General features: G+C 39.3%; 1 protein-coding gene and 1 long non-coding RNA gene across 5 annotated transcripts in view; one reads left to right on the top strand and one right to left on the bottom strand.

Moving 5' to 3' along the window:
* Nucleotides 1–25,027, top strand: part of Rnf180 (ring finger protein 180) — a 172,889-nt gene that overhangs the window by 31,798 nt on the left and 116,064 nt on the right. For all 4 annotated transcript variants that reach the window (XM_031360552.1, XM_031360553.1, XM_031360550.1 and 1 more), the window contains 3 exons: nt 5,108–5,203; nt 6,814–7,773; nt 10,801–10,836. In XM_031360552.1, the coding sequence (XP_031216412.1) occupies nt 5,108–5,203; nt 6,814–7,773; nt 10,801–10,836 (1,092 nt within the window). The remainder of the gene's footprint in view (nt 1–5,107; nt 5,204–6,813; nt 7,774–10,800; nt 10,837–25,027) is intronic.
* Nucleotides 2,649–23,470, bottom strand: LOC116083785. Its single transcript, XR_004115913.1, has 3 exons — nt 23,412–23,470; nt 17,903–18,038; nt 2,649–3,167 (listed from the first exon to the last, which is right to left on the bottom strand). It is a non-coding gene; the product is annotated as an uncharacterized LOC116083785 (long non-coding RNA).

Below are 25,027 nucleotides of genomic sequence, written 5' to 3'. Positions count from 1 at the left end.
GGGGGCAGCCAAATTCTTTGGCACCTTTTTAAACCCCTAAAGAGAGCATTTGGTAGTACTTGTTTGGGTTTTTTAATTAAAAATTTTTTTAGTTAAAAAATAAAACAAAAAATCAAAGCAAAACAACAACAAAAACCCAGGCTCACAATGGAGCCCATTTTAGCCTCAAGGGCTATCTTCCTGCTTCAGACTCCTTAGTGCTGAGACTCCAGGCACTCACCATCATGTCCAGTTCACAAAAATATCCTTTATTCCCATTTCCAAAGACCTTTGCTCCTTGTTCCTCATTTCAGCCTGAGATCTCATCCAAATTGCCTCAGGACCTGCATTTCTACCTGTATATGATTACCACCCATTAACCTGAAGGGGCCTTGGACCTTCCTGTAGCTCCTTTCTTTCTGGACCTTCCTCAGAACTGCTTTTATCAGCTGATTCACTGCAGTCTAAATGTTTCCCAGCATGCCCTTCAAAACTATTCCAGCCTCTACCCATTACCCATTTCATATGTTTGTTAATAGCTACACCATACTTGTCTGGTGCCAGTTTTTAGCCTGGTTCTGTTTTGTACCATAATATAAAACACTACACAGATACAGCATAACTTAAGTAGGATTTGTTTTATTATTTTTAATTATATGCATGTGTGTCTGCATGTGAGTATGTACATGTGAGTACAATTACCCACTGAAGCCAAAGTCATCAACTTGCCTAGAACAGGAGTTCCAGACTGTTGTGAACTGCCCAGTGTGGGTTCTGGCACTCAAATTTGGCCCATCTGTAAGAGCAGTTCTTGTTTACCACTAAGCCATTCCTCCAGCTCAGAGAGCTGGTAACTTAAAGAAGAAAAACAATTAACTCTTCTAGAAGCTAATAAATACAGTAGTCAGGTCCTAAGCATTTGCCTTTCTACTGAAAACTCTTATATTTATCTGAAAATTTTGTCAAGTTTTAATTTTAAAATCTAAAATTTTGGGGCTTGGAAGATGGCTCAGTGATTAAGATCAATGACTGTTCTTTCTGAGGACCTGAGTTTAATTCCCAGCACCCACATGACAGCTTACCACTGTCTGGAACTCTAGTCCAACAGAGGGCTAATATCCAATATATACAAAGAATGCAAGAAGGTAGACTCCAGAGAACCAAATAACCCTATTAAAAAATGGGGAACAGACATAAACAGAGAATTCTCAACTGAGGAAACTCAAATGACCGAGAAGCACCTAAAGAAATGTTCAACATCCTTAGTCATCAGGGAAATATAAATAAAAACAACTCTGAGATTCTACTTCATACCAGTCAGAATGGCTAAGATCAAAAACTCAGGTGACAGCAGATGCTGGCAAGGATGTGGAGAAAGAGGAATACTTCTTCATTGCTGGTGGAATTGCAAACTGGTACAACCACTCTGGAAATCAGTCTGGCAGTTCCTCAGAAAATTGGACATAGTTCTACCAGAGGATCCAACTATACCACTCCTGGGCATATACCCAGAAGATGCTCCAACATATAATAAGGACACATGCTCCACTATGCTCATAGCAGCCATATTTATAATAGCCAGAAGCTGGAAACAACCCAGATGTCCTTCAACAAAGGAATGGATACAGAAAATGTGGTACATCTACACAATGGAGTACTACTCAGCTATTTAAAAAAATGAATTTATGAAATTTTTAAGGAAATTGATGGATCTGGAGAATATCATCCTGAGTGAGGTAACCCAATCACAAAAGAACACATATGGCATGTACTCTCTGATAAGTGGCTATTAGTCCAGAAACTCAAAATACCCAACAATTCACAGACCATATGAAGCTCAAGAAGATGCAAGACCAAAGTATGGATGCTTCGGTGCTTCTTAGAAGGGGGTACAAAATACACATGGAAGGAGTTGCAGAGACAAAGTATGGAGCAGAGACTGAAGGAAGGACAATCCAGAAACTGCCCCACCTGAGAATCCTTCCCATATACAGTCACCAAATTCAGACAGACACTATTGTGGATGCCAGCAAGTGCTGGCTGACAGGAGCCTGATATAGCTGTCTCCTGAGAGGCTCTGCTAGTGCCCAACTAATACAGAAGTAGAGGCTCACAGCCATCTATTGAACTGAACTTAGGGCCCCCAATGAAAGAGCTAGAGAAAGGACCCAAGGAGCTAAAGGGGTTTGCAGCCCCTTAGGAGGAACAACAATATCAACTAACCAGTACCCTCAGAGCTCCCAGGGACTAAACCACCAACCAAAGAGTACACATAGAGGGACCCATGGCTCTGGCAGCATATGTGGCAGAGGATGGCCTTGTTGGACATCAGAGGGAGGAGTGGCCCTTGGGCCTGAGAAGGTTCTATGTCCCAGTGTAGGGGAATGCCAGGGAGGAAAGGCGGGAGTGGATGGGTGGGTAGGGGCACACCCTCATAGAGGCAGGGGGAGGTGGGAGGGGATAGGGGGTTTCCTTAGGGAAGACCTGGAAAGGGGATAACATTTGAAATGTAAATAAAGAAAATATCCAATAAAAGAAAAAAATTACTTGATTGATTTGAAAAACAGTTGTTCTCTATTTTTTCTACCAACAAAAATTAAATTTCACCAATTTGCAGTTTACAAACTTTTTGTACAAAAAAAGGTAAAAAAAAAATCAGGAAATATCACATTAAAATGCATAATACCAAAAATTATTCAGATTTTAAGATATTTGCAAAAATCAATTATCAATTTAAGAAATACTCTATCTTTTATACATTATGTGGTATGGTAGGAGGCTATATTGGGGTATGTACTGACTGTACAGTATTAGAACCATCAATGATCTTCTTTTCTGCCTGTATTTCCCTATGCCCTATGCCAAGAAAAGGAAGCAATGAACCAGTTTGTTCTTCCTTGGCATCTTCTTTTTAAGGAGCTATTAGGGAGCCCCAAGTAAGAGAGCTGGAGACTGTGTCTACCATGGCCTCTCCTTTTCTACCTTTTCACCTACTCAGTAATGTCTTCTTCATATCTTCATGCATCTCACTTCCCCAATTTTAAGGCTCTCTTCCTTGACAAGGAAAACTGGGACAGCTGTCTTCTCTAAGCTGAGCTGGAGTTTGGGCATCTTGGTTGAAATTTTCTAAGGCAGCTGAAACATTTTCCAAAAGACTTTCTAGCTCCTGTTGAAATTGTCTTCAAACTCTGTTGAGATAAGATTTTTTTAAGGAATTATAATAGAAAGCCATCTCAAAGTTTTATTTTTCTTTATTAAATTTATCTTTTAGCTAATACATAGAATGTCTTGATACATATATATTGTATAATGTTTAAATCATATTAAATAAATATGTCTGCTCCCTTGAACTTTCTATTTCCTCATGGTAAAAAAACCTTCCCAATACTTTCTCCTTTTTGAAATGCATTTTCCTGTTACCTGGCACTTACTGTACTGTTTAAGAACACACCAGAACTGCTTGCACTCACTGTTGTGACTGCACCTTGATCAGGGATTACTACTGATTATAATTGACAGTACATGTGGTCTAACATGGAGCAGTGCCTCATGTGCCTTTCCACTTTTCATTCACGTTATCATGTCATCATTTTCCTTGTCTAAAGGAAGTGGATTGAACTGCCTGCCATAGATCTTACCAATGTATAAATAAATCACACTGTAATGTTTTGTCCACACCTACTAAGATCCAATCGTAGAAAAGTCACCGTACGGCCCCAGAGGATTCAGTTTGAGAAATTTACACAGATTATGCATAAATTATTTCAGGTAGTCTTGGCTCCAAATGCTTAGCTTGTCCTAAGGCGGATGATTTAATGAAGTATGTTTTGAGATGGTCAACCCAAATACTTTCACATATTACTACGATACACAGTTAATAGGTGGGTAGAAACTCCTTCATTATTTTGTTAACCTGACTATAGTGACAGTTGTATTATTGCCTCGGTAATCTTAAGAGAGCACTGTGATTTGGCAATTGTAGAACTATTCAGTGTAAAATCTGACCATGAGAAAAGGCATGTAGGTAGGAGCCTTATACTTTTTATGTTCCTCTTTTTTTTTTTTTAATGAGACAGAGTTTCTCTGTGTCACCCTGGCTGTCCTGGAACTCACTCTGTAGACCAGGCTGGCCTCACACTCAGAAATCTGCCTGCCTCTGCCTCCCAAGTTCTGGGATTAAAGGTATGCATCACCACTGCCCGACTCTATGTTCCTCTTAACCAACACCTTCACGGCTTTTAACAGAGTGAAATGCAAACCTAGGAAAGTCCTTAGATCCCTTACAGTTTCCAGACAGTAAGTTTCAGGAGAGAAGTTGAGGCCCAGAGATGTAAATTTACTGGCCTGAGGTCACGTACCTAATCGCAATATAAACCTTCACCTTGGTTTGCTAACCAATTTTCTGACATGATGGGAAGCTATTATGGCTCAATTACTTATCACATTCGGCACAGCTACTTTAGACCTCTTTATTAAATTTTTGTTGATCTTGTACAGGGGATATGCTTTATGATTACCATCTTGGGGAATTTAACATGACCTACCCATTGAGAGTATACTCTGTTACCCTTTGTGCTCATAGGTATGGATGTTCCTTTCCTGCATAAGGAAGATACCTGTCACATGAAAGTCTTATGGCCTACATTAGAGGGAGTCAAGATCTCTTTCCCAACTTTGATGACTTTAGGACAAAAGCCAGGGGAGAGCTAGAGGCCTCCTGTTTCTGCTGGTTTTGAGCATGTCAGATTGTGTCTTTTCTCTTCCTGTCAATCATGTTTATTGACGGTCTGATGGAGGATATAAGTGCTTTATTTATTGACAGAAGAATCCAAAGAAAGTCAGAATCAAAGATTGAAGGTTGGGGACAGTTTCTACAAACAACACTATTTAATGTCATGCACAGATCTAAAAATGAGCCACTACATATTTCATTCAGTGACAGGTTTTGAATCAGAGGTAGTTATTTCCTGAAAAAGAAATTTGATCCTACCTTTTGATGATGAGAAGAAGGAAAAGAAGGTAATGTATATTTGATTTATAATCAAAATGGGGTTTTTATTCTTTTAGTATGGAAATTGTGAAATAAATTCTGAAGTGATAGTTGCTAATATCCTCTTTTCCATAACAGGACAGACATGAATCAGTTGATGCTCGAAACACCTGTCACCTGTGGCACATGAATGTAGACGCCCTTCCAGAGTGGATAAGCTGCCACGTACAAAAGGTGAGTCTCTTGGTCCCAGAGAGAGTTAAGAATACACACCCTTTTCTTTCTTAGATGTGTTGTTTCAAAACACATTAGTGATTATGTTTCTCTTGATTACACTTACCTGCTTGTCCACTCTTTCTGGGGCATTTCAGTACTTTTCTGTTCAACTCTGCACCTGATATTTCCAGCCTCTAAATGTGCTCCCAGATACTAACCTGGTTTGTCCCATTTCTGTTGTTCTTTGTTTTCAGTGAGACATTGCCTAGCAACTGGCAACCACTGTCCATCTTTTCACTGCCTTTCTCTCCACTCTGCTTTATATGCCTATTTATGCAGACTCATGCACACAGTACTACATACTACTGGTGAATATGCATGAGGATACAGTGGCACACAAATATATCATCACACACACGTGGTTGTGCACCCACACACCCATACACATACACATACTCAAACATATACACACAGACACAGAGATACACACACACACACACACACACATATGTACACACACTCAAACATGCCTACAGTGAGCTTGCTCTTTTCCTGTTTAATTTTAAGGGCCTCCAACAGAATGTAATAACCAGAAAACCAGAAAATTTTACTCTTTACTAAGTAGTATGTCCTTTGCTCCCAGAATAGTACCTGTTATATCAAGTGAGTGAAATATCTTTATACATCTACTGTATGTGCACAAATTTAAAGTAAGCTGAATAATTAATGTCCCTTCTGCAGTGATGAAATGGAAATGTTCTGCTCTGAGTATTATTAAATGAAATAGTGTCAGAAAAAGAACTCTCTTGTTAATTGCGTATTTTAGATGTTTTATTTTGCATTGTTAAATACTTGTCTTGGAAGGTATAAGTAATCTGACCTTTGAAAACCTGTAATTAAATTTCTTCACTGAGTAGCTTATGTTTTTGTTTGAAAGTGCCACGTGGTGGCTCTCACTTGAATCCATGCTTATATTTTGATTTCCTGGGAGCATGCTGGAGCCCTGCTTCCAAGTGTCCTGAACTTTACAGAATAGATTACAACTCTACAGAGACCTCACTATCTTTCTTGACATTTTTTAAAACAGTTCATTAATTTCTAATCTGAATATGGAAATATACCATCTAAGCCAGGCGATTGATACCGCTCGGTTGTATATAGAAAGCCAGGGAGCTCTTTATTCTGTTGGCTGATAAAGCTTCCTCCCCCTGTGCTTGGCATGCAAGACGGGAATCAGAACAGACACTTTTCTGTGGGATTTTACTTGCAAATGAAGCTCTGTAGACTGATTTGCTTCCTGGTTTTGTGGAGTATTTTTTTCTTCCCGTTAGTTCACACTGTATCTGTATTCAGCCATTGTTCAGAGACTTTCTTTAGGAATTCTTGGTTGTTCAGATAGGCATGATTTGCAGCATGTATCATTCCAGAAGTTTGTAGCTGGTTGCTTATCTCTGTTTACTGGAAGGGCTTGTTTCCATTTGTCGTTCTGTCTACTAATCAGAAAACAGAAAGCTAGCCTTTTCAGTAATAGAAATGTTCATGTGATCGGCTTTTTTTTTTTCCCTAAACTCATTCTCTGGTCACTTTACAATGAAAGCATTGTCTTTATTTCCCTTTACTACCTGTAGGCCCAGTGGACAGTTGGGAAACTGAATTGTCCTTTCTGTGGGGCCCGCTTAGGGGGCTTTAATTTTGTCAGCACTCCAAAATGTTCCTGTGGCCAGCTTGCAGCTGTACATCTCTGCAAGAGCCGGACTGATCATCAAGCCGCACAGGCAGGCAGACTAATGAGACCAGCGCTGAAACCTTTGCCACATCCCGGAGTTCAGTCAGGTTGTGATAAGGAAACTCTGCTGACAGGTGGTGGCTCCAAACCCAGAAACCACCGGCTTTTAAGCATGGCCCGAAACGGTAACAGCCTTGGAAGACTCACAGAAGCACTCTGCCTGGAGGTGCGAGCGACGTGTTTTGAGATGAAGAATGAAAAACTGTTCTTCAAAGCGTCTGACCCAAATTGCCAGCCTTTTGTTCCTCAGCCTGACACCAACAGGTGCACTTCAAGAGCTTCTCACAGAAAATCACACAGTTTGGACCTGAACATCAGTGAGAAGCTGATTTTATTACCCACTCTATATGAAATACATAGTAAGCCTACTGCCTATCCCAGGCTAAATGAAACAGGGCCCATTGACCTTTCGGGCTTGGCTTTACCGTGTAGTAAAAGTAGCTGCTCCTTTCAAAACCCACCTAGTTTTGATCCTAATATGCTGCTGCACAGACTCTCAGTGGCTCCCCATGAGACCCAGGCACAAAGGGGAAGAGAATTCCAGTGTGGCCTAGAAGCTTCTTCAGTGTACTCAGATCATGCTAATGCTAACAGCCTGCCATTCCTGATGGATCTGCCCTCAGCGGGGAGGAGCATGCTGGAAGCCTCGGACCAAGACGAACACCTCTCCCCTCTGGACTTCCTGCGCTCTGCCAGCTTCCCCTTGGGCACCATTAACCACAGGCTGAACAGCAGAGAGAGGAACAAGTTAAGGACTCTGAGAAGGCAGCAGCGGCGGCGTGAACGATGGCTACAGAAGCAGGTAAGTGCTTTGAAGTTAGTTTAGCAAGAAATAGTGTCAGTAAGTACTGGGGTGCACGGAACAGAGGTACATGTGAATGTATGTGTTCTAAAACCTTAGTTTTAAGTTATGAGATGATGTGTCACTCTGTGTACACGTAATAATTATGCAGCCCTCGAGGCCTTGACAGTACATATATGTTTAGAATAAGTACTGCTTCTATGCTTCATAAAGAGACCCCCTTGCAACTTTCCCCAGTTCTGCTCATATATGATAAGCCAACTTACCTTATGATAGTGAGACTGGATGATTTGTCCCAAGTATTTTAAATCTATTCCATGTTTGGATTGCTTTGCTGTGCTTTTATTTCAGGTTGATTTTTTTTTTAAATATATCTTTTCAAATCTAATCTGATAACAATTCATTCACTTTGTATGGCATTTCTTTTAATTTAATGTTCAAAACATTGCATTCATACATTCATATGGTCAGGACATGAATAACTGGACTGAGTGTTGAGACACATCTAAGGGGAAATTTATTCAGACTGACATTTGTAGCAGAGCTAGATTCTCTAGAATTTGAACTACTTGTGTGTCCCTCATGGTATTATCATGGTTCAGTGTATGAAAGCAAATACTAATATTTATCTCATGGAAACCAACTAAAGTCAGTGGGTGACAAGCTGTGCGGTTCGAAAGGGTGGGAGCTAGTGTAGACTTTGTTTTGAAGATTACCTTTCTTGTTTGCGTATTAGTCCTAAACAGTAGTTCTTATTAGTGTTCTATATTAACAACATTCTAAGAATTAAAATAAAGAGGACTGGAGCTGCTCAGGTGAACTCATTATGATCCTAGTCATAGAGTCAATCAAATAAAATTACTGCGGTGAATACTTCAGACACAGTAAGGAGGATTTCCTTCTTTAGTTACGTGGCATAATTAACTATAGGCATTGCCTGTTGCATTTTTGACTTGTTGCTAGTAAGAACATCCCAGTTTGGATTGTTTGTAAGTGGTAGCCGTGTATGAACTATGGAAATGAGTATGCTTTTGTGTTATTGCCCATGGTAAGATCCCATGAAGCTATAAAATTAAGTGTTTATAGAGAAGTTTATTTATATCTAAGTAAATTGGAGATGATTATTCTTCAGAAGTAATATCTTCAAAACAATGTTCAGGGCTCTGAAATGATTCTTTTGCAAGTAAAAATGTTTTAAAATTTGTGAAAATTGGATTTACTGTATACCAATGATATATGAAAATGATATTGCAGTTTAAGGAATTGATTTAATTCTTTCTTCTGAAAATCTCAGATATACCATTAATTATTTCTAACCTAAAGTGTTGCAGTTTAGAGAGAAGCAAGTACAAAGTATTGAATTTTTTAATAGATGAAATTATTTCTATTCATACACGCAGACGTGCGTGTATGTGCATGCTAGGGTGTGTGTGCGCACACGCGCGCACACACACACACACAGACACACACACATACACAAAATTGGCTAGAATGCTTAGTCGATTCATCAGAACTAAGGAATCTGAGTCAGATGTGCTACTTGTCAGCGGAGTGACTAACAAAGTAGGTCCTAACAGATTTCACGGGTAGATGTGCTATCGACAGGCAAGTGCCCAGTATATCTTAAGCAGAAAATCTGTGAGTTTATGATTCACACACCACTGTCAGAGCTAGAAATAATAACTATAAAGTGTGTCCCACTGATTCAGAGAGAAAGACAGATCCTAGCAAGAGTTAATATCTGTGATAAGATAATGGCACAATTTGACAAATCACCATGTTTAATCAAGATTCGTTCCATGAACGTTAAATCAGATGCCTGTTTGAGGTAGCAAGGGCTTGCATAGTGGCATCCATGCAAACAACTGCATTTGTGTTCTTTGCTGTGTGGGAGGAACCCAGAGGTGTGGCCTCACTAGGTAACTTTACTGCCTCCGAGCCATGCCCTGGGCCCAGGTGCTCCCCTTTCCTTTAATTTTTAATTAGAAAGTCACACACAAAAAATAATGGTTACAGTTATTAGTAATTAAAATTCATTTTTCAGCGAGGTTATTAGTTTTGCTGCTGAGGTTTTGGAGACTGTCGTAGGGACTGCACTGACCTGTGGACCCCTCTATTGGCACACTGACAATTGCTCTCCCGGTCTGTGAATTCAATATTTTGCCACTTTTTCGTGTTCATCTTCAGTTTTTCTTACCAGTGTTTTGGATTTTTTTATCATTGAAATCTGATTAATGATATTTGTCAGAGTTTCAAATAATTGATTAGGAAAACTAAATTTCTGTCACTTGACATTTTAAGTGAAGCATTATTTAAGCTAGAAATATTTTTATAGCATATACCATGATAGAAATAGTATTAATATTTTACCAAAAATTTTAAAAGCCTGAAGATAGAATATTGCTTTCAAGAGAGAAACTGCAGCCGATTGGACAGAATTGCTATTCTGTTCAACAAGCATGTACTGACATACTCTTTGGGGAAAGCATGAAATTGTGCTGTATTCAGCTACCAAACATCCTTCCAAACAAACATAATCTCTTCTGTAATTGTCACTTATTAGAGATGTACTTACTCCAGACATATAGGTCTCTGATAGAAATGCCCATAGGCTTGTCTCGTGCCCAAGCAGTGGGAGTTCAGAGGAGACCTTTGTCCCACATGCCTTTACCCATCCTTAATCCACGAGGATCACTAATCTGTTCTCTATTTATTTGTTTTAACTACTGATAATACTATAAAAATGTGATGTAGAAGTAGAGTCACAAAGCATGTGTTCTGGAGACTGACATTGTTTACTAAATAAGCTTGTCCATGACATTCATCCATTCACTCCAGGAATCTCTCTCTATAGTGTGCTCCTTTCACTGCTCAGTAGTATTCCATTCTGTATATTAGCCATGATTTTTCCAGCATAAAAAGATGAGTAGATTGTCTCAGGTGTTAGTAGTGCCTGAGCAGAGCTATTGTAAACATTGATGTATATAACTTTGAATGAATCAATGTTTTTATTTTTTATTTTTCTAGGGTAAATACTCAGGAGTGGGATTGCTGGATCATATGGTAAGTACATATTTAGTTATACAAGAAGCTGTCAGATAGTTTCCCAGGGTGACTGCACTGTGTGCTGAACAGCTGAGAACGGGATTCCTCAAGTCTGGCCATCCTTGCAGCCAGACAGCTGATGGTCTTTAACTCTTTCTGTTTCAGTCACTCCGGTACTGTGTTTACTGGTGTCATGCTTTGGTTGTAATGTACCTGCTCCTTAGTATTTATATGTATACCATGTTAGAAAGCTTTAGCAGTATTAGCATATTACTAAAAGTCTTAGTATAAAGATAGAAATAAGATTAGTATCAAAGAGAAACTACAGCCAATTTCCAGTAATTCTGTTCAACAAAGCTGAGTGGGATCTTCTTCAAATGTGTTCATTTGTACATTTCTTTATAAGCTTGAGGACAATTTTATTATAGTTTAAAAGAAAAATATTTGGGGGTAGGCAAGCAGTAAATTTCAGCTCCGTCTAAAGGAGGAGAACAGAGGAAAGAAGCCAAATATGTCAGAGAAGTCATGCTAGGAGAAGAGGTAGATGGAGAGCAAAAGTTAGGCCATTCTTTTCTCTGACTAATTGAAAAAACTGGCAAAACCTTTGAAGCTGCATGTCTCTGGCTCTAACAGGCTGTGCTGAGGGTAGCGAAGGAAAAGTGCCTCATTAAAGGGCTAATCTTTCCACCTGTCTCTTTAGCAGGGTTTAAGGTGAGTCCACATTCTGAGAAGGGGTTTCTCCCACCTGTGAGTGGTCACTTGGCCAGTGATAATTATGTTCTCTTAACTAGAAGGAATTTTCTCCTACTGATCTTTTATCACTACTCTAACCAAAGAGATAAACCTAACATCATTAAGGAACCAGATCATGGATCAGAGTCCCGGGGACTCAAGGCATCTCTGGCCTCTGCAGAGGATGGGGCTGCTAAGAACAGGGACATTTCTGTTTTTTATATGTGTTTTAATTTGATTATTTCTTTCCCATTCGGTCTTGAGAATTCTTTATATATTTAGATCCTACATTGGACATGTGATTTATAGGATAATAATACAGTTTATTCTTTCCAAACTGGTTGTGCTTTCATTCATGCTTCAATATTTCCCTAGAAAGCAAGCTCAGTGTCTTGAAGTCCAGCTTCTCAAATGTAGTTTTTAATGACTCTAGATGGCTTTAGGTTATAAAGACTTTTTTCCCCAACGTTTTCTCCTGAAAGTTTTATACTCATATTAAGAATCATGGTTTATGTTGAACTGATTCTTTTTAAATAGTCAAAGTATTTCTTTTAGTAGTGGTTGCTGTTGTTTGTGCACTACTTATTGGAACCACTATCCTTTCTCCATGGAAATGGCTTTTGTGGTTGATTTAATATCAGTTAGTCATGTATGTAACTTTGTTTGTTCACTTTCCCTGCATCTCTGGTCTGTGAAAGTTGACCTGTTTTTACTAAAGCATCATAGTAAATCATAAAGTGAGATTCTGTGACTTTCCCAATTTTGTTGTTCCTTCTAAAATTTAGTTCCAGTGGTTTCCCAAAGAAAAATTAGGATGAAACTTTACAAAAAAAAAAAAATTCTGTTTGTTTGATTGAAGTTGAGCTATATCTAGAGATCAACTTGAGGGTCACATAGTGTTTGCTGTGACTCTCTAGTCCATGAACATAACAGAACTCCTACATACACACCAGATCTTTACATTCTCATCAGTGTTTGCAGATTTCAGTGTTCTGAACTTACAAATGGTTACTTATTTTTTATTTTTATTTAAATTATACATTTTAATGTTTAATACTGTTTTGGTTTTGCATCTTGGAATTCAGAGAGTATAGGTACTTTGACATGTCTTGTCTTGTCAGGTTTATCCTTAAATAATTCATGTTTTAATGCTGCTTATAGTTAAAGATTTTTAAAATTCAATTTTTGATTCAGATTTCAATTTATAGGTATTGGTTGATGAGCAGTCTGTGTTGATCTTAGGTTCCCCATACCTCCTCATATTCAGAACCTTACCAAAATAATTCAGCCTTGACCTATCACAGCAAAAGGGTGCCCAGATAAGAAAGGGAGACACAACCTCATAGCAAACTTCTTGATCCTCTGACTCTTAGTTTTACAACGATCTGTGAGTCTAAGGAGGGAGAGTTGAATTGTGTCTGTTGGGACATGGCTCCACCACCCGGCATTTTGATTGGTTGTAGTTTTCTGGTTTTGTCTCTGCCTGTTGTACAGAGAAGAAGAAAAGAAAAGGAGACAAAGAGGAGGAGGAGAAGGAAGGGAAGGTAGTTGTGGTCAAAATTGTCAGCAAGCCAAACTTGGGCTCTAAATATTCTCTCTTCCTTGAGTGTCTTAGTATGCTCCGTTCCCGAGGGCAAGCTGTGACAAGTATGCAGTGCTCCCAGAAAGTTCATAGCCTTAGTACCTAAGGCTTTCGTGAGGGAGATACGTACACACATTCTGCTCAGAACATGCCAAGGCTTCAGAATCCCAGAGGGTAGCAAGCGTTCTGCATTAATCACAGCTAAGGACCCTTAATGCTGCACTGATCAACCAACATGTTGGGAGACCCACAAAATTCAAAATTCAAGCTCTTGTATAGCAAGCAAGGCTAACCTTATAAGTGCATATAGGCCTTCTCTGTCAACTGTTATTTGCTTATAGAGTTCTGGGATGAAACTCATATGAAAAATTCTCCTTCACTACACAAATAGGCACTATTGTAATACATCCCTCTTGATGTTGAATCAGTAGCATCCTTATGTTGACTTTCAGTTGCTGCTCTCAGAAACCCCCACAAGTTCAGCAGCCTAGGACAACATAGTTCATCAGATTAACAGTGATAGAGGTAGCGTTGTACAAATGAGCCTTTTGTTGTTGAAGTCAACGTTTTGGTGGGGTCCCGGGCAGAACTCTTCCTTGCTTGTTAAAGTGTCTACAGGCTTTCCTTCATTGTCTTTTGGTTCATCTGGAATCAACAGTGCTGTAATATTCCATTTTTTATTTGCATCTTCTTACAGACACTTCTTAAAAACTAAACATATATGTATGTGTGTGCATCTGCCTGTCATGTGTGTAGATACTCACAGGGGCCAGAAGAGGGTGTTGCATCCCCTGGAGCTAGAGTTTCATGCAGATGTGAGCTGTATAATGAGAGTTCTGGGAACTGAACTTGGGTCCTCTGGAAGAGCAGCAATGCTCTTAACTGCTGAGCCATCTGCCCAGCCCCATCTCTGACACTTCCCCAGTTCCTGACTTTATGTTAGGAACATTCAGATCATGCAGAGTAGCCCTCTACTCCACTTCAAGGTCCTTAACTCACTGCATATTGCCAAAGGTAATCATAATTTCCAGGAATTAGGAACTGGACATGTCCACAGTGGTATCCAGTCAGTACTCTGCCTCCCTCACCCTCCTGTGGGCAGATACTTTCCTTAGTACTTTTATTTCATTTTATCCTGGCCCCATTTTTAAGAGTTAATTTCTGTTACTGTGTACATTCCTTGGCTAGAGAAACTGAAGCTGAAAGGACTTAAATAAGTTCTACAAGCCCAGTCCCACAACTAAAAGTTCAGCAGGTGAGCCAACCCCGTGGGTAAGGTACTGGCCATTAAACCTGTGACCTGAATTGTGTCCCATGGACACAAGGGTAGAAGGAGAGAACTAACTTTGGCAAGCTGTCCTCTGACTTCCACACATGTGCAGTGGCATAAACACACAGAACCAAACAAGTAAAATATAGTAATTCTTAAAAAGTTTTTTCATTCCCCCCCCTTTTTCTCTATTTTTCGAGACAGAGTCACATTCTATAGCCTTGTCTGGCCTGGGCTATGTAAACTAGACCACTCTCCAAATCATACAGATCCACCTGACTCTGTTGGGATTAAAGGTATGTTCCATTACACATGGCCTACTTCATCTTTTTTGATGGCTGAGGAAAGCGTTTTATCATCCTATATCCTTATTCTTCAACCATCCTATCCTTCCTTTAAATAATGCTCACTTGCTAGTTTGCTCTGTTGGAAACACCACTCACTATGGAGACCACAGTAATGAATAAAATACCATTCTCCCTGTGGAGATCCAAGGCAATGGGGAAGATATATAGATAGTTATGGCTGATAGTATACTTATCACATAGCATTGGCTAAGACCTTAGAATGTAGGTGAAAGTCAAAGAACACAAAGAGATGAAATACTAAGGCTGTCTGGGAAAGAGAGGGTGGGAGGAATACACAAATATAAGGAAGTTAATAACAGGGTGGGGGAGTTGATGCCTGTGGCTCTGTGGGTGCCACAGAGCTGCTGGTCAGTTCTCAGCACTGTGCCCAACTTTACAGTGTAGACTGTTGGATGGATGCCCATGGATAAGTGTATCTCATGCTTCAGCTATGGTGAATGACTTCAGAAGAAACTGACAGTGGTTCTTAACCTTGGCTGCAAGCTGAATTCCCATTAAGAGCCTTAGAAATTACGAGTAATTCTCACTATAAAGATTATGTTTCCGTTGGTCGTGTGTGTGTGTGTGTGTGTGTGTGTGTGTGTGTGTAATCACTTTGCATAGCCAGGCTTCCTTCCTCCACTTGGCGTTGATTCCGAGCAGGAGACGATAGGAAAGTGTGGTGCGAGTGATGACACCAGCATTTCCTGAGCTAACTGAGAGGTACGGCATTCGACGTTTGCTGTGCAGACCGATTTATGTGAACCATTAAGTAACCAGAGCATAAGGAAGCTCCCAGAAGGGCAGGTTTGTCTAAGTGAGCATCGTCCTGCTCAGAAACTAGGGTGGGAAACAAGAACATCAGGGATCTGGATGTTCTTCCCAGCCGCAGATGTGTGCAGTACCCTCTCCAAAATTCAGCTGTTCCAGTGAGGCAAGCTTAGAGGTCTGCCTTAGCAGGAGGTTAGGCCATGAGTGCTGCTTCTGCAGGGATACAGCTCTTATAAAGCAGGCACACACACACACACACACACACACACACACACACACACACACACACACACACACACACCCCACACACACACACACACTGTTTTGATAATATTTACCTCCTCAACGTCTCCCAGACCCCCAACCACATTCACCTCCTTACCACAGAACTTGAAGGTTTTTCTTTTATCCTTTCAGACCACTGGATTACAGTTTATGTCATCTAACTACTCTCAGGAGTGAGGCTTTTTAACCAGGTCTGCTGACTCACTCCAATAATCCTGACTGTCAGGAAGCTGAGGCAGGAGGATTGTACATGTTTGAGGCCAGCTTGGTCTACATAGAAAGCACCAGGCTAGTCAGGGGTACAAATCTAGATTCTAGTCTTAAAAATAGCTTTTTCCCCAAACATGACCATCCAAATGTGAACTAAACAGATGTGACACCAATGGACATATCAAACTGGATGAAGAAAAGCCTATGAGGTCCCAACAATACCCAAAAAGTACAGGTAGCTGAGTAAAGCTGGGCATGGGAGAGGGGGTCTTCCCCAGGGATTCACCAATGTGTTATTCAGTGCATGGTCAGTTTTGAAACTGTACATAGAAGTAATATCATAGGACTCAACAGATTATATTTTATATGTATGTACTAATGCATCTATGCATGCAATAACAACCAGTAAAAAAGGAAGCCATGAACTTGGAGGAAGCAGGGCAGATATATAGGGATTTCAGAGGGAGGGAAGGAATGTTGTAATGCAATGATGATCTCAAAAGTCAACAAAAGCATTTTTTAAATCCAGAAAGCAATAAAAATAACACATACGTGTAGCAGAATTTTCCCTCAATTAATTTAAATTTTAGTGTAACAGGAAGCCTGTGATTGAACAGGGAAAAGGGAGGGTGAGCTAGGAGTTTCAGAGACAGGCACGGAGAAAAGACAGAGAAGGAGAGAAGATGGAGGAAGAATAGAACAATCTAGATTCTGTTTGGCTTTAAATAGCCACACAGGTAGTTATGATTATCTTATAAGGGGTGGATAATTACAGGACAATTTGTCTTATCTAGGTCAGCAATTTATATCAATATTGGCTCTGAAATTATTTTGTTTGGACATCTTGTGAATTGAGAATTTATTGATATATAAATCTGACTGATTAATTATAAGCTTTTAGAGTTTTGATTTATTGGGTTAAGGAGAGTTGTGACTGCCGTCCACAAGGGGTTTATGGCTGAGAAGGTACAGGCAGCTCTGAGGCAGGTGAACCAGAGAAGGGAAGATTGCCAACTGGGGCTAGCCAAGAGGCAGCGAGATCTCCGGGCAGAGAGTAACAGGGTATAGTGCAGCGTTTCCCGCAACACACACACAGACCCCATACCACACACACACCCCATAGCACATACAAACAACACACACCACACACACTACACATACACATTGTACACACACACCACACATCAGACACACACCACACACACTACACACATAAACCACACATACCACAACACATACACTATACACACATACCACATCACACACACACACACACACGTGCACACACACACCCCCCACCCACAGACACACATATTTGTTTTCTTCTATCAGCATTTGGTTAGCTTGTTTTCCCAGCCTCTGCATTCTGCCAAGTGAGGATGAAGGCAGGAGGCCCTCAGCAGACCGCAGGCCAGTGCCTCAATCCGGACCTCCCACCCTCTAGAATTGTGAGGAATAATGTCTTATTCTTCTGTGATAGCCACACGGACTAAGGCTCTGGATTATTTGTGAGGCTAGTGAATGAGCCAGTCCCAGACTTTTGAAGGTTTGTGCTGCCATTCAGGGAGCAGGACAAGTTCATGGCCTCAGCTCTTTCAGCTTTCAGGCTCCAGGAACATGCCTTGTGTTTCCATTCTGAGTCTTTCTATTTGGCTTCACCTACCAAATCAGCCAAGGCAAAATCATGCCCACTTGAGGTTTGTACTCATTGACCCATTTCTCCCCTTATATCCTTTAAGAAGTCTGGGTACATTCAGGTAGTGTGTAGCACTAAGGGTGTTAAAACTGTAGAACACCATAGGACACAGTAAAGGTGTAAACCTTTCAAAGCCACAGCCACTTACTGATAATACAGTGCCGCCTTCATTCTACCCCATTAAACCATACCTCTGCAGGGATGGAAATTGTCACGCACTCTTCTCACATGTGAAGGTAACACAGGAACGGCAACCACAGCCCCTCTCGGCCACCATGCCAGGAGCCTTGCTTTTGCCTCAGTGTGATCAACTGTAGTTGGTCTCACCTGGATTTTTTTTATTTTTTCACAAAATAATATTTTAAAGTTAATTTTCAACCATAAAAGGAAGGTAACCATGTTATACAAACTGCAAAAATAAACCCTAAAGAAATTAAGTTTTAAAATAAGTCATTTCGATGCCAAATTTAAGAGAGTGATTATCTATCTCTGAAAGATAATCTGAGTTGCTATATAGAGGGCTGAAACTTTTTTTTTAAACTTTTATTGCATTATGATGAGAAAAGTTACATGATTTCAATTTATCTGAATTTGTTAACATTTAAAAACATTTTAATTAAATAGAATTGAATCACATTCTTGTTCCCCTTTTGTACCACTGCTCCTCCCAAAGACCCCTCTTCAATACCTACAATATCTTTTTTGTCATATTCAATAAAATTTATAAAATATTATAACAATAAAAATAAGTATTATAAAAGTTGTTTGATATAAAACAACAATCAATTTAGCAGTCTTATGTAGATGCTCATCTACAGCAATAGTGAAAAGACATTTTTCTCAATATAAATTTTAAATAACTCCAAACATACTAGCTGTATACTTAAAAATGATACATCACTACTAGTATTTTCTTAAATGAACATGAATATATGAAGTCTTTTTCTTTGTTTTGTATTTAGTAGAGTTTAAAATCTTGGCTCTTAATGTGATACAAGCCCAAAATAAGAAGAATTTTTAGACATTGGGTTTCATTGTAATAAGGCTGTATTTCAATGACCCTCACATCACCAAAGGATTTTACCTCCATCGTAGCTAAGCTGAGAGTTGATAGCTCTGCTGCACCAAGAAATGAATTGTAGGCTCAATTTTTGGATACAGACTTCCTGCTATGGTCAAAGCTATTTGACTTGAGTGAGTGACTTCATTCTCAGCCCACAGAGAACAGGTTACATTCATTTAAGAAATGGTGTAGGTATTAAGATGGTCTATCCATAAAGTCATTCACCAGCTGTTTCAATGAACAATGGTTCGAGGGCTGAAACTCTTAATCACATTTTATTTCTTATGTTGTGCAGTGCTATCACAGACACCATCTTTCTGATCCATCTTGTAAGCCTACTGTTTTATAAATCATTAATAAGCCATACTGCTGTAATACCACCATGCTCTATTTAGTCATTACTTTCTTGCAAAATGTTAGATCACTTGCTTTTGTTCTCCTTGTAAGCCGAAGGGGAAATATAAATCATCTAGGCAAGGGCTCTTGTATGATCAGGGCTTAACTTTTTAAAAGTAACTTTGATTTATTCCTTGACAGTTTCATATAATGTACGTGGATCACATTTAATTCTCATCCTGATGTCCCATGGACCTCTCCCTCTCTCAGGTCTCAGCCCTCTAATGATGACCTTTCTAATTATGTCTTCAGAATAAAAGCAGAATATTTAATAATCCATGATGAAAATTGTTCACCAAAATAGTTGTGAATCTGTGCTGCAATTTTAGCTGCAATTCAGCTTTTCAGTTCTGTTTGTGTGAAGTCCTAGTTTGTAAAGGTGAAATTAAACACCAGAGGGCACCAAGTCTCTTGAAACATAACAGACTCATTGCTTTGCATGTAAGACTTTCATGTCCTGGAGTATACACTATGGAAGAGGGTGTGTTGTAATCCCTTGATGATTAAAAACTGTGAGATTTCATCCTTTGTAAGACAGAGTTTACAGAGTCAATTGTAAGTTCCTCCAGTAGGTCTCAGCTAAGATTCTGCCCTGCTTTTGTTCTTCAGTTTTGCAGGGACATTTGCTGTCCCTTTGCTCAGAGGGGGGAAAAAAGTTTCCTTGGGTTAGTATTTGGGATACTTTTACATATATCTAAGTACATTGCTGAGGTTTTAAATTTGAGATGTGATTTGCAGTTTCCTGGAAAGTAGGCATGCTCCTAAATTCAAAATAAGGTCAGTGGCAAGCCATGTGCTTCACTGCAGAGAAAGGTGTGAGAAGAAACTAAAATAAGATAAGATGGGAGGAGCCATTTCACAAGGAGCTGTTCCATTCACACGTGTTCGTCATTGTTCACACATGCATTTGACAGACCATCCTCCCCAGACTCTTGAATAAAATGGTGCTTATATCAGTTTCCATCATAACACCCAATAGCTTTTTTCCATTCATTATATTTTTGTCCATTAAGCATTTAACACTATTCTTGTGTTATATGTTAATTTAGTTTTGATGGTTAGATGTTCCTTTTATCTTCAGCCACAGTAACTTAGGATCTATCTGAGCTCTCTTCTATGAAGCATCATTATCACCTAGCAGAATAAATACAATGCACATATTTTAAGGAAATGAAACTACGGGTTCCTTCTACATATTGTGGAGGTGAATTTGTTTCTTGTTACTGCTATAATGAATTTTAAACTCATTATAAAACAAATTCACTATTTTAAACACACAAATGAATTTGGTTTCCAGAAGTCAGAAGTCTCAAATGTGTTGAAAGTTAGTCTCACTCAGCAAAAGGAAAGGCCTTGTTATCAGGGTACCATTCCCTTACAGAGGATCCAGGGGAAACCCATGTATAGTATGGATGCCTCTTTGTATCTTTCTAGAATCTGTCTGCATCTTTGCTCATGCCCATCACTGTCTTCAGACCCAGCAGGCTAGTCTGGCCATTTCTGGTTTTGATTATTCTCTTTTCACCTTCCTTGATGGCCTGATGATTACTCTAACCCTTCCAATTACTCTACAGTAATCTCTTTAAGACAGGGTGGTTAGCAACAATAATCTGGTCCTTAATCCTAACTCCTCACTGCCACTTAGTGTACTCACAGGCTTCAAATATCAGGATGTGGACATTCTTTGTGAGTAATACCAGGCATAGGCCAAGGCATTTATTCTGCCTCCTGTAGTTAGATTTTTCTTTGAGTAAAGACAGCATTAAAAAGAAGAGCTAGCTATGAATCTTGATGGCTTTTTTAGATAAATCAGTATTTTCTCTGAATTTAAAGTTTTCTAAGAGTTTACAGGCACCATGATTCATTGATTATATTTTTATCATTATCATGCCAAAAGTGATGAAATTAGTCCATCTATATTAATATACCCAAGGGCTATATACATTTGAGTCGGGGATCTCTAGGTCAAGATTGACAAGAGGAAGAAGGTATTGTTTGAAAAAATTTCATGGCCTTTGGATAGAAAGCTCCACTAGAAGGCTGCTCATGTAACCAACTTAGGACTGATTGATCTGGTAGTGATCTGGAGCCAGGACTGTGAGAGAAGAAACTAAATTAATAACTCTGAAGTAGCTCTAGATTATGTCCAGGCCTCCAAACAAGGAGAGCCTATTTGAATATTACAAAAACTATCCACAGACAAAAGGTAGATTAATGATAAAGAAAATGCCTTACAGTTTGTGTGACTTATGTTTGTTTTCGATTTTAATTTTTGTGCTTGTTACTTAATAAGCTCAGTACCCTAGAAGGAGTTTGCTCATGCAATATTTTGAACCAACTAAGTGGCACAGAAAAGACATTTTTGGTTTTCTCTCAGATAATCTAAAGTTAAAAGGAAATAGATTGTCCAGGTTAGTGTTTTGCTAACTAGATACAAATGAGACTCATCTGGGAAGAGCTATGTCAGTTGAGGCGTTGCTTCTGACACATTGGCCTGTAAGCAAGTCTGTGGAACATTTATTGACTGGTGATTGATGTGAGAGGGCCCAGCCCACTGTGAGTGATGTCATTATAGAGATGGTTGCTGAGCAAGCAATGGAAAGCAAGCCAGGAAACAGCATTCCTCTGGGGTTCTGCTTCTCTTTCATGCCTTGTGCTCCTTCCCTGACTTCCTTCCCTGATTTCAGGTTACAAGGTGAAATAAACCCTTTCCTCCCCAAATGGCTTTTGCTCAGGGTCTTTTATCACAGCAACAAAAGGCAAACAAGGCCATCGATGCCACAAAATTGCTTGATACTGAGGAAGAGCTCATCCATTGCTTCATTAGTTGTACAGGTTCTATATGGGGGAGATGAAATTCACTACAGCTTCATTTGCAGTTCCCCAATTGCTACGAATGTGAATTTAAAGTACTTATTGGGCATTTGGATTTGAGAACTGTTTAGTTAATTAGCTTGTTGTTGATTTGATAATTTGGTTTTCAGATGTTTAAGTTCTGAAGTTCTTTCTATGTCCTAGGTGTTAATCCCTTGTCTGGTATACAGTTGGCAAAGATTTTTATTCTGATGATTTTTTTTCCTTGTAACGCAGAAGCTTTCCAATTATTTTATAATCCCATTTGACATTTTTGTCATTATTCCATGTGCTATTCAAGTTCTTTTCAAAAACTCCTTACCTCTGCTTGCATTATAAAATGTGTGCTTAATCTTTTCTTCTAGTAGTTTTAAAGCTTCAGGTCTTAAACCTTATTGGAGCAATCTTGAATTTGCTTGTTTGTTTGTGTTTGCTTTGCATAGTCAGAGATTGGGATCTAGTTTCCTTCTGCTATGTATGGAAATTAGTTTTCCTAGCACTATTTGTTAAAGAAGCTCTCTCTTTCCAGATATATACATGTTCTTTGTTGCTAAGTTTGTGGACCTGAATAGGTTTATTTCTAGATCACCTGTTGTGTTTCTTTGATCAGCATGTCTGTTTTTATGACTGTACCATGCTGGGTGTTTTTGGTTTTAGGTTTTTTTTTTTGTTTGTTTTTTGTTTTTTGTTTTTTCAAGACAGGGTTTCTCTGTGTAGTCCTGGCTGTCCTGGAACTCACTCTGTAGATCAACCTGGCCTTGAACTCAGAAACCCCAAGTGCTGGGATTAAAGGCATGCTCCTCCAGTGCCCTGTACTTTTTGTTTTTTTGTTTTTGTTTTTGTTTGTTTTGTTTTGTTTTGTTTTAACCGTGGTTGTATGCAGTAAAATTTGACATCAGGAGCTGTGCTGTGTCCAGCATTGTTCTTTCTGTTTAGAATTCCTTTTGCTAATTGGGGTCTTTTGTGTTTCCATATCAATTTTAATTTTATGTTTGTTTCTAGTTCTGTGAAGAATGTCATTGCCATTATGCTTATGATAGTATAACTATTTTTACAATACTAATTTTGCCAATCTGTGAACATGGGAAGGCATTCTACCTCATAGCATCTTTTCCACTAGTTTTTGAAGGAAATAAAAAGTGCTACTCCAGAGAATTAAAAGGAATTAAAAACAGCATTATCTGAGAAATATTTGGTCTATTTAGAGCATTAAACCAGCCACCATGTTCCTTTTAACTAAAGACTTAATTCAGAGCAAGGCCCTAGCTCTCCTTCCTCCTGTGAAGGCTCTGAGAAGTAAGGATATAGTTTTAAAAAATGTTTGGGATTCATGAATCTTAAGGGAAAAAAATCTAAAGCATATCCCCAACATATAAGCAGAAAAGTACCACATGCTGATAGAGAAGCTGCAGCAAGTTATCCAGAAACTCCACCAAGATCATTGGCGATGGCTTGACTAGTGAAAAGATGTTTCCATGGAGACAGAACAGCCTTCTGTTAGAAATGGCCATCTGAGGCTTCTATGGCTAGATGGTTCTCCACAGCCTAGCTTCAAATACAGGCTGATTTGCTTGTTAGGAGTGAATGCAGCTTGTGACTCTCAGTTGAATCCAATGTTCATTGACCATTATGCCAGGGCCCTCAAGAATCAAGTGAGGCTTGATTTGCTTGTACTCTGTAAGTGCACAGCCAACCTAAATAGCAGTACATCTGTTTACAACATGGCTTATTGAATATTTTATTCCCAAGTGTGAGACTTCTCTGGAAAAAAGAAGATTCATTACAAATATTAGTCTGCTGTTCATTGACAGTTGGCCCTGTCATCCGAGAGCTCTGGTGAAAGTATACAGTAAGAGTTGAGTAGTTGTCATGCCTGCTGCCCCATCAAAACTTGTGTAGTGCATGGATCACGGAGTAGTTCTGACTTTCAAACATTGTTGAAAAGAGGTATTTATTTTGTAAGGCTGGAACTGCCCTAGATAGAGATTCCTCTAGAAATCTGGGCAAAGTAAATTGAAAACCTTATGAAAATGATTCAACATTCTAGATTCTGTTAGGAACATTGTGTGATTCAAGCGAGGAGGTAAAAGATAACAACAGTAACAGGATCTCAGAAGAAGTGGACTCCAACTCTTGTAAATTATTTTAAAAGCATCAAAACAAAAATGGAAGACCCAACCACAGATGCGATGGAGAATCAGCAAGACAGACAGACTTAGAGATGGAGCCTGTGGGGTCTCAGTTACTACCATCTCATGGTAAAGGTTCAACTGCTAAGGAGTTGCTTCTTATGAATGAGCAAAGAAACTGGGCTTTGTGGTGTCTACTCCTGGTGTCTAGAACATCCACAACAAAGTCTTTGGAGTGTCACATAAACCTACTTGGTAAAGCACTGACAAAGTTTGTGAGGATTTAAAACTGACCAAAAACAGACAAAATGATGTCAGGCATAATCATATGGTACATTGAGACATCTTGTGAAGAGAAGAATTGATCACCCTCCCTGACAGATTTCACTATTTCCTTTTTAAATTATTTCTTTGTTTAGCAAATTACTGTTGCCACCCGAATTATCAGTAACTACTGCCCTGTTTAGGAATCCCAAGGAGACAAGACCTGCCAGCAAAAAGGGATCTGTTTGTTAAAGGTTCATGTGATCATTAGCATTTGGAAGGAAGAAAGGAAGGAGGGATAGGAGAGAGAGGTTACATATTTTCATCCATGCTTCCTGAATCACAAGCCCCAGAGTCCTTGTTATATAGTTTTAAGATTTAGTTCTAAATTATGTGTATATGTGTATATATGCATATAGGTTTGTTCACGTGTGATTGCAAGTACCCACAGAGCCAAAGAGAGGGTATTGGCTCTCCTGGAAGTGGATTACAGGTGGTTCTGAGCCACTCAGCATGGGTGCTGGGAATCATTCTTGGTTCCTCTGTAAAAGCACTATATGCTCTTAATTCCTGAGCCACTTCACCTGTCCTGACCCTTGTTGCTGTTTTTA

Source organism: Mastomys coucha, unplaced genomic scaffold, assembly GCF_008632895.1.
Source record: "Mastomys coucha isolate ucsf_1 unplaced genomic scaffold, UCSF_Mcou_1 pScaffold8, whole genome shotgun sequence".
In the NCBI taxonomy this organism is placed as follows: domain Eukaryota; kingdom Metazoa; phylum Chordata; class Mammalia; order Rodentia; family Muridae; genus Mastomys; species Mastomys coucha.
Note: the sequence above shows the minus strand (reverse complement) of the source record. Positions and strands in the feature narration are given on the sequence as shown.